The sequence below is a fragment of the Coffea arabica genome, chromosome 8e, assembly GCF_036785885.1.
Source record: "Coffea arabica cultivar ET-39 chromosome 8e, Coffea Arabica ET-39 HiFi, whole genome shotgun sequence".
NCBI classification, from domain to species: domain Eukaryota; kingdom Viridiplantae; phylum Streptophyta; class Magnoliopsida; order Gentianales; family Rubiaceae; genus Coffea; species Coffea arabica.
In genome coordinates, this window is record NC_092324.1 from 2,660,769 (window position 1) to 2,670,566 (window position 9,798).

Genomic DNA, 9,798 nt, shown 5'->3' on the forward strand with positions numbered 1-9,798 from the left:
CCTTCCTATTTGAGTTCTTGTGTTTACCTGTCTTGCTTTGTAGCGAGCATGTGTATCTGGTTTGTATAACCTGAAATACCTGATTTTTCTGCTACATGTTTGGTACCTCATTGGGCGTAAGCTCACCCCCTCCTCGTTATCTTTGTTTTCCTTACAGGAACCTCTTTTGGAAATCATGATTTTGAGAAGCGAGTTGAGCTAGTTAGAAATCTTTTGTTCTTTTGTATAACTCCTCGAGAATGAGCGAACTCTAAATGTATTTCGTTTCACTGGTTCCATTTGAATTGTAAACCTAGCGACATGTATATATGAAAGCGTTTTCCCCATGTTTAAACTTGGCGGTCTTCAATCGTTCATTTCTTTTGGGTCCTATCTCGCATAATATCGGATTTGTGTGATTCGACTCCGTAGTCCTGGCGAGAGCTGGGCAGGCGGTCCGCTGAACCCTTTGGTTCGCCTTAGGATGAGGTGGGACTGTCACACAAGAAATTGAGCAACATGTTGAGAAGTACAAAGATTTAACATCATTGTTCATTTGGATAAATACTCATTCTGGTAAAAACCTCTGACCTAGTTGTCTAAGTTGTTGTCACAAGAGAGATTATAAACTCCTTCACAACCTCACAAAGGACTTTAGTTTTGGGAAACTCAAACATGTCAATTCCATGATAACCTCCTTCAACAAAATTAGACATCACGGGAACACCCTCGCCTTCTAACATTTTGGCAATCTCAAATTGGCGATCAAACAATGCATCGTTTTCATATCCTGCCATTAAAATCTTCCATCCTAAAGCTTTAATCTGATCGAATTGTCCAGGTTTGATGCTCAAAACTGGATTAGAAAATTCATGATCTCGGTCAGCACCTACGGGCAATGAAAGTTCCCACAAGACATCAGTACAACAGGGTGGTATAAACGTGTCATTCAGAGCCCTCAACTCCGATTCTGTCCTCTTGTTGCCACCAAAAAATGCTTGGTGCAAAATCAACCCTTTAATATTCAAAGGCTTAAGATCATCAACGCATGAAGATGCACTCAAACCAACATGATAGGCAATGTTCCCCCCTGAACTGCTGCCCATGAGGAAACTGTTTGATAAATTTGCATACTTTTCCAACCATTCGTCTTGTGAATTCTTGATCCAGTGCACAGCTTCCAAGCAATCTTCGTAGGCTGCCGGTAGCCTGTGCTCGGGAGCAAGACGATGCTCGATTGATACGACTACAAACGGGACCTCAGTAGCTAAAGCTCTATGCAAATCATCAAAACACCCTAATATAATTTTTTTAGCCTTTCAATTCTTTTAATTTTAGGTTTTCCTCTTTTCTATCTAGTTTCTCATTTTATTTTTAACAAAATATCATAAGATGAAATTGTTTTCCTTTCTTTTATTTTTTTTCACTTTCTTCTCTATTTCATCCTTTTCAATAGAAATTCTATTTCAACAAAAATTTTTGTTTTGAGTTTGTAATTGTATATTTCTGGGTGAAGGTTTAAAAGGTATCAAAAACTAATTTTGATTTTTTGTATAATGCTACGTGTCACAAATTTCAATCGATGATTATTAATCATGTCACAATTTCATTTTAAGATATTTTCTTGAGAATAAAATGAGAAACTATAAAGAAAAGAGGAAAATCCAAAATTAAAAGAATTGAAAAGCTAAAAAAATTGTATTTTAGGAAAGTGATTTGAATATTTTTCAAACAATGCCTAAATGACGCTAGTTGTTTGGATTGATTATATAGTGTAAGAAAACCTACTTCAGCGAGAGTAGGTGCGGTGGCCGGAGACGGCGCTACTAGCGTGACGGCCCCACTTCTCCCTAAGGCGAACCAGAGGGTTGGCGGGTCGCCTGCCTAGCTCTCGCCAGGACTCACGCAAGCAAACCGACCAAATATCCACGTATAACTTAAACCAAAACACAATTCGCCATCCGAACATGCCAACTTTTAAGCGACTTGAATACTAAAACACATTAACTTCAGAGATAACCTTACCATTGAACATCCACCCGTTCACTCCTAAATACATCTCCGACCAGATCACCACATAAATTCAAATATACAATAGAAACCACACAGTAAGTTCATAAAGCTCAGATAACATTCATACAAGCCAAATCTTAGGGTTTGCACTTTTCCAGCTTCAGGTGACAACCCAAAACAAAGATACAAGTACGATTCGAAATAATATTTACAAAATGATAAGATAGACTTCAAGTCTCTCGATTTCCGGAACTTGTTAAGGAAAACAAATATCGTGTGGTGAGCTAAAGCTCAGTGAGGTTCCGAACACAGGCAACAAGAAAATCAACGCATTCATTACATATAACCAATAATTCAAGATACAAGCACAAATAAAGCAATAAACACATTCATGAAAAGGATACGGGCTCACAAGGAGCCATATGTTCGTTCGTTCGTTCGTTCATTCTCCTGACATTTCCCCTTATTCCTCCAGTCATTTGCAAAATGCATTTTGTATAAGTAAAATCCCTCGTTCATTCATTCGTTCATTCCTCTCATTCACCCCGTCCCTGGCTTTTGGCCAGGCTCCACCAACCTACAAGGTAATACTCGAGTATACCGGAACGTTCACCCAGGTCCCTAATCGCCCAATCGAGTCCGCTTCTGGCTCGAGACGATCGGTAACAAGGGCAATGGCCAGTTCAGCCCAAAAGGCTTACATTCATGCGCAAGTAACATGTCAATCGTTCAATCATTAAAATTTCACAATCATTTAGGCTAAGTGCGATAAAGTACACACTCGCCTTGAAAACTCATTTTGACAATCATTGAAAGCACTTAACACATTATCAAGCAATAAGATCAAGCCAATAAGTCAAGGAAATATAACAAACAAGGAACACTCACCAAGAGTGTAGTCACAACTCACGCGGGGAATCGAAATCTGCGTCCTCGCTAAACCCTAGAAATCCAAGTTTTAAAAACTATAAGTTTTACTAAGCAAACCCTTGTTTTATATATAAAAGGTTATCTTATATAAAACTAATTTAATTTCCCGCAACAAGTCAATAAATTTCTAAAAATCAAAGCTAGTAAAGGAATAAAATGTTTCGTGTGGTTTCTTTAAAGGTATTTCCCCTCTAGAGGCAAACTAGAACCAAATTGGTTTAAACGGTTTTTTTGCCGAATAAGTTTTCTATCCTTTTATTTGAAATCATTCAAATCTAGTATTTTTTCAAATTTCCTTTAAAACAACTAGTCAAGAATAGTTTTATGGAACTTAAAGTTTAAAAGTTAAATACAATTACTCCCTAAAGGTAATAAAACTAGCTTAAGCAAAATAAAAGAATTAACTAGTCGGCAAGGTTTTTAAAGTCCCAATATCTAACTTTTTAATAATACATACTAAACTCAAATTCTATCACTTGATATTAAAGCTGAGTATTCCCACGAAATTTGATTTTGAAAGTATTCAGGTTCAAGAAAACCAAAACGGTTTTTACAATTCTAGCTCATTTGCACAATGGATTCCCAAGTCACCAAGATTGAAACATTACAAACCAAATATCAATTTCACTAGGGTTTCATCAATCATTAGCCCTAGGTCTCAACAAATTCCAGTACAATTAAAATTCAACAAAGGAAGTCCAAGGTACTAAAGCAATCCCAAATCACAACCCATGGACCTTCCAAGTACATTTCAACCAACCACTTGAACAAATTCACCAAAAATTAAATTATTGCAAAACTACTCAAATGGTCAAGAGCTTCATCAATCATTAGCTCTTGACAACCAATACTCACTAAAAGATCTCAATTAGTTCGGCCAGCTTTCAAATCAAATTTCCAACAATAGAGTAGTTTATTTATATAGCTTTTGTTCCTAGTTTTCTTCAATTCTTACCTCAGCTCAACATGCAAAAGGTGATTAGCAAGCTTCAAGCAAATCTTAAACAGCCAATATGAAAATCTTAATTAAAATTCGAAGAAAAATTAATTAAATGCTCTCGACCAAGCTGGAATATTTTTTTAACAGCTTCCCAAGTGCTTGAAGTACAAATTTTACTCTCCCTTTTTTTTTCACGGCCCATTTCGGCTACATGCAGAACCAAACCATGCTAATACATATGTATATACATAATCCAGTTTAACATAGAAATTCAAGACCCAAAGTCATAAAATTTGTTAGGAATCTGTCTAGTTCCTCTCTTGGATAAGCTGGAAAATTTTTGCAGCAGAAAATCTCTCTCGGTTTCAATCCAAAATTCAACTTTTCCTCAAGCTTTCTTCAACTAAACCTTCCAAAAATCTAAGACTCACATATCACATGCAAAAACTACCATTAGTTTCCATTTTTCTTCAACAGTAACAGGCGGTAACTCACATGCAAGCTCTCGGCCACATTTTCAGTTTTTTCCCTTTTTTTTCTTTCTTTTTTTTTCTTTCCTCACGGTTCATCAGCTACATGCATGACCCAAAAATCAGTTATCTATCAGTTTTGATCTATAAGCAAGTTCGGACAACATCAAAACATTACTCAACCAGAAATTCAAACAATCCTGCTCTCGGTTGGCTTGCATGCAACCTGATTTTGTATCTTTTCAATTTTCTGTCTTAATCAAGGTTAATTACCTTCATACAAAGCTTAATCATCCAGGTTTTAGTTGATTAAATGTGCATCTAGGCTCGGATTATCACAGATTAGCTAATTAGAGTTACAAATTTCCAGCTCAAACTTTCGGCAGCTTCAATTCTTCCAAACCAGATTTCTTAAGTCTCAATTCCTCATCTAACCTCACAAACCCACATGCATGCGTATAGACAGCTTCATCAACCTATAAACAATTCATCTAAGTCCAGAATTTACCTTAGCTTGAAGCCTAAAACACACGACTAGTAGCTGCAACAAACCTCCACTCTTGGCTGTCCAGAAATTTAGCCTGCTAGTTCTTCCTCTCCCTTGCTCAAGCTCGGCACTAGGATGAAGAAAATCTGGTCTCAAGCTCTTCACCAGCTCACGGATGAAAGACAAACTGAATCGCAAGTCCCTCTCTTCCCTCTCTAGTTTACGGACAGAGAGAAAAGAAACAAGAAGCTCGGCTCTTTCTCACTCTCTCCCGATCGATAATTCCAAGGCTGCTCCCTCACAGTTCACGGCAGGAAAGAAATTGGAGTTGTGAGATTGTGGTGAAGTGAGAATGATATAATGAAGTGTGTGAGTAGTGTAATGTATATAAGGTGAGGCTGTGAGTGGAGTTGGTCGGCAATATCAAATGGAAAAGGCTGGAATGAAACGTGGGAAATGGAACCGGCAGGAATTGGAATTGTTTGGAATGTTCCATGGCTGCATGGATAAATTTGACTTGGAGAAGGCCAATTTGGTCTTTTCACAATTCACCCGAGTTTCCTACTTAAACCCTCAATTCTAAACCAAATCCAAAATTTACCCCAATTGTAAATCAAATGCCTACTAATATCCTAACCTTGCAAAATTCAATTATCGAGATTTTAACCTCCTAAGTGTACCCAATGTACTTGTAACGGTTTATCAAAAATATATCGATTCATGTTAATTCTAAGGTTCCTATTAACACTTAATGTTATTAACGCTTAAAACTAGCTATCGGAAATTCAAGGAATTAATCTTAAAACAATAAAATAGTTTACATCAAGAAATATTATTCTAACTTGGCGAGAGTCAAATAACTCAATATTTTGCACGATTAACGTGTTTGCAACTTTAAAATTGTTTTTATATACTTATTCAAAGACAAAAATTCATTTTCCTGAAGAAACGAGACATTCAAGCAGGACAGCCTACTTCTTGAGCAAATTAATGATTTCAATGGTAAATTTATAATACGTAAGTGATCACTTATCATTCTTACCTTATTATTTAAGCTATTAAAATCAAGTTTGACCTTAATATATAAATTTAACATTCTTAATATTCGTTTATCCTTTTATATCAAAACTTATTAACTCAATCATTTTCAAACCATGAACATACCTATCTTCAAGTTTAACTTGTATACTCATTCAATCTAATATACTTTATATACATATCTCGCACATAAATACACATAACAACAAGGCCTTCCATTGTTTCCAACGATTAGTTAACAAATTTGCACTTAAGAGGAGAAAATGAGAAGAAACAATAGACTAAGGAAATATGCAAATTCTAGGGTTCTCACAACTAGAGTAGGAGGCACCAGCTATCGTGGCCACCCAATGGCGATTCTGAGGACAGCGGTGGCGACGTGCGCGAGGAGGGAGAGCAACGTGCAATCGAGGAAGGCGGTGGCGCGTTGGGACGGCGGTTGGTGGTAGAGCGGTTGGCCGCGGCGTATGATAGCGGCGGACGGCCGTGGGCGTGAGAGGGAGAGGGAAAGACGCACGGGGGCAAACGGACAGCGGCGGAGGCGCGCGGTGGCCGTGGGTTTGCGTCACTGTTCGTGGCGGCAGCGGTGGCAGTGGTGGTTTGCTGTGAAGAGGAAGTGAGCGGAGGCGGCGGTGGTCGGATATTGTAGCGAAAAGGGGAGAAAACCAGGGGCGACTAAAGGAAATAAGGAAAGAAAAGACAAGAAAGGAAAAAGTAGAAAAGTAGGGTTCAGAGTGGGTCCAAACGCTGTTGACTTTTTGTTTTTATATGTCGCGATGCTCAGTAAGGCGTGAGCACGTCTTGGAAGCCGAAGTTGTCTGCCTCCCTCGTTGTAACAGGGCCTATGCGATTCGCTGTGCGGCATGGGCACGCCTTGGGAGTGTAAGTCCTCTGTTCATCACTCTTTAAAAACACCCATTTGTACTTAATACAAGGCGTGGGCACGCCTTAGAACAGAAAGCCTTCTACTCCAGAATTTTACCTCTAATCCAAAATAAAACGGCACAGAACATACCCACGACCTATAAGAAAGATTTTCTGTCAATAGGAACCTAAAACAATTTGAACTTGAACACACAAAAACATGAAGTAAAACACAAAAATTGAAACTCTTGGATTGCCTTCCAAGTAGCGCCTCTATTTAACGTCTGTGGCCAGACCAAAAGTATTTTAACAAATTAATTAGACCCGGGGTTGAGCAACTGGACCTCCTCCACAGTGCCAATTTCTGAAACATCTATAAACGGTTTGAGACGATGACCGTTAACTTTAAAACTTTTGTTAGTCTCAAAACTTCTAATTTCGACTGCACCATTGGAAAAAATGTTGACAATAACATAAGGTCCAATCCTTCGGAACCGCAACTTACCTGACATGAATTTCAATCGAGAGTTGAACAGAAGTACTTTTTACCCTATCGAGAATCGCTTATTACGCAATAGTTTATCATGGATGGATTTTGTGCGTTCTTTGTAAAGTTGGGCATTATCGTAAGCCTCCAAGTGGATTTCTTCCAACTCTTGAAGTTAGGGTTTCCTTTTCTTGCCATATCTATCCGCGTTCAAATTACACTACTTAACTACCCAAAACGCACGATACTCAATTGCAACAGGTAAATTACACATCTTACCATAAACCAACCGGTAGGGAGACATTCCGATTGGTATTTTATATGCCGTGCGATAGGCCCACAAGGCATCATCCAATCGGGTGCTCCAATTCTTGCGATTTGGGTTGACTGTTTTCTCCAAAATACTTTTAATCTCACGATTAGGGACTCAGCTTGCCCGTTGGTCTGTGGGTGGTAGGTAGTATCCACTCGATGGTGAACTCCATACTTACGCATCAGTGCTTCAATGGTGCGATTGCAGAAATGAGTACCTTGGTCACTGATGATTGCTCTAAGCACACCAAACCTACTAAAAATGTTGGATTTAAGAAACCCTGCAACAACTCGTGAATCATTAGTTCGGGTAACCTTTGTTTCTACCCATTTCGACATATAGTCTACGGCTAACAGGATATAAAGAAAATCAAAAGAACTGAAAAACGGTCCCATGAAATCCATACTCCAGACATAAAAAATTTCACAAAATAACATAGGAACCTGAGGCATTTCATCCTGGTGAGCAAAACGCCCAAACTTTTGGCATTTTTCACATCTCTTACAGAACAAGTAAGTATCACGAAACAAGGTTTGCCAATAAAAGTTACAATCAAGTATTTTTCGAGTAATTTTTTTAGGACTAAAGTGACCACCACAGGCATAACTATGACAATGAGTAAGTATAGAATGAATTTCTTCATTTGAAACACATCGACGAATGATCTGGTTCGAACCTATTTTTCACAAATAGGGATCATCCCAAATATAATATCGAGAGTCCTGTATTATTTTATTCTTCTTATTCTTACTCATACCACTTGAAAATTTGTGACTTACCAGAAAGTTAACAATATAAGTATACCAAGATTCCTCACCTCTAAGCTGAAATAAGTGTTCGTCTGGGAATACCTTGGATATGGGCACTCCCTCTTCTTCTCGAATCAATAGGTTCAAATGGTCTGCCATTGAATTATCCGTCCCTTTTCGATCCTTGATCTCCCAGTCATATTCTTGCAGTAGGAGTATCCAATGAATGAATCTTGATTTGGACTCCTTTTTTGTCAAAAGGTATTTTAAGCTTGCATGATCAGAGAAAACTGTTACTTTCGATCCTAACAAATACGATCAAAATTTTTCAAAAGCAAAAACAATCGCTAAAAACTCCTTCTCGGTGGTGGTGTAGTTGCATTGAGCTGGCGACAACGTTTTTGACGCATAGTAAATGACATGGCTACAGTTCCTATTTCTCTAATCGAGTACAACTCCTACCGCATATTGATTGGCATCACACATAAGTTCGAACGATAGGCTTCAATTCGGAGGTTGAATGATCGGTGTCATGGTTAACATGCTCTTTAGTGTATCGAAGGACACTTTACACGCATCTTCAAAATCAAATGGTGCCTCCTTTTGAAGTAGTCGGGACAATGGTTGTACAATTCGAGGGAAATCCTTGATGAATCATCTGTAGAAACCTACATCGCCAAAAAAACTACGAATCTCCTTGATATTAGTGGGATAAGGCAAGCTAGTAATCAAATCAACCTTTGCTTTATCGATTTCGATACCCCTAGACGAAACAACATGACCCAAAACTATACCTTCCTTAACCATAAAATGACATTTTTCATAATTAAGAACCAAATTTGTTTCAATGCACCGCTGTAAAACTTTGGTTAAATGATGTAAGCATTGATCAAATGAATCACCGTAGGCTGTGAAATCATCCATGAATATTTCAATGCAATTTTCAGTCACGTCAGAAAAAATACTCATCATGCATCTTTGAAATGTTTCAGGAGCATTACACAACCCAAAAGGCATACGGCGGTAAGCAAAAGTGCCAAACGGGCAAGTGAAAATGGTTTTGTGCTGGTTCTCTTGGGCAACAATGATTTGATAATACCCAGAGTAGCCATCAAGGAAGCAAAAGAAACACTTACCTGCCAATCTCTCGAGCATCTCATCGATGAACAGTAATGAAAAATGATATTTTCTTGTGACCGCATTCAATTTCTTGAAGTCAATATACATTCTCCACCCATTTTGAAGTCTCATTGGCACCAACTCATTCTTCTCATTCCGCACAAGTGTCATGCCGGTTTTTTTAGTGACAACATGCACTGGACTTACCCACTCACTATCGGAGATAGGAAAAATAATTCCTAATTTCAATAGCTTGAGAATCTCCTTCATTACCACCTCTTTCATGGCTGAATTAAGCTTCCTCTAATATTCCCTCATTGGTTTTGCATCCGACTCAAGTAGATTATGATACATGCAAACGGATGAATTTATACCTTTGATATCTGTCAACGTCCATCCAATTACAGGT

The 9,798-nt window shown here is 38.2% G+C and overlaps 1 protein-coding gene across 1 annotated transcript; it reads right to left on the reverse strand.

Moving 5' to 3' along the window:
- Window positions 1-501: 501 nt before the first annotated feature.
- Window positions 502-2,038, reverse strand: LOC113703815 (carboxylesterase 1-like). Its single transcript, XM_072061868.1, has 2 exons — window positions 2,005-2,038; window positions 502-1,276 (listed from the first exon to the last, which is right to left on the reverse strand). The coding sequence occupies exons 1-2, from the start codon at window positions 2,036-2,038 to the stop codon at window positions 579-581; spliced, it is 732 nt and encodes a 243-aa protein (XP_071917969.1). The 3' UTR covers window positions 502-578.
- Between the last annotated feature and the right edge of the window lie 7,760 nt (window positions 2,039-9,798).

Bases quoted from the DNA above. Each gene is read 5' to 3' on its own strand.
- LOC113703815 (XM_072061868.1), bottom strand. From the start codon at position 2,038: ATGTATTTAGGAGTGAACGGGTGGATGTTCAATG. The intron at 1,277-2,004 runs GTAAGGTTATCT...AAATTATATTAG, and splicing joins GAACGGGTGGATGTTCAATG to GGTGTTTTGATGATTTGCAT.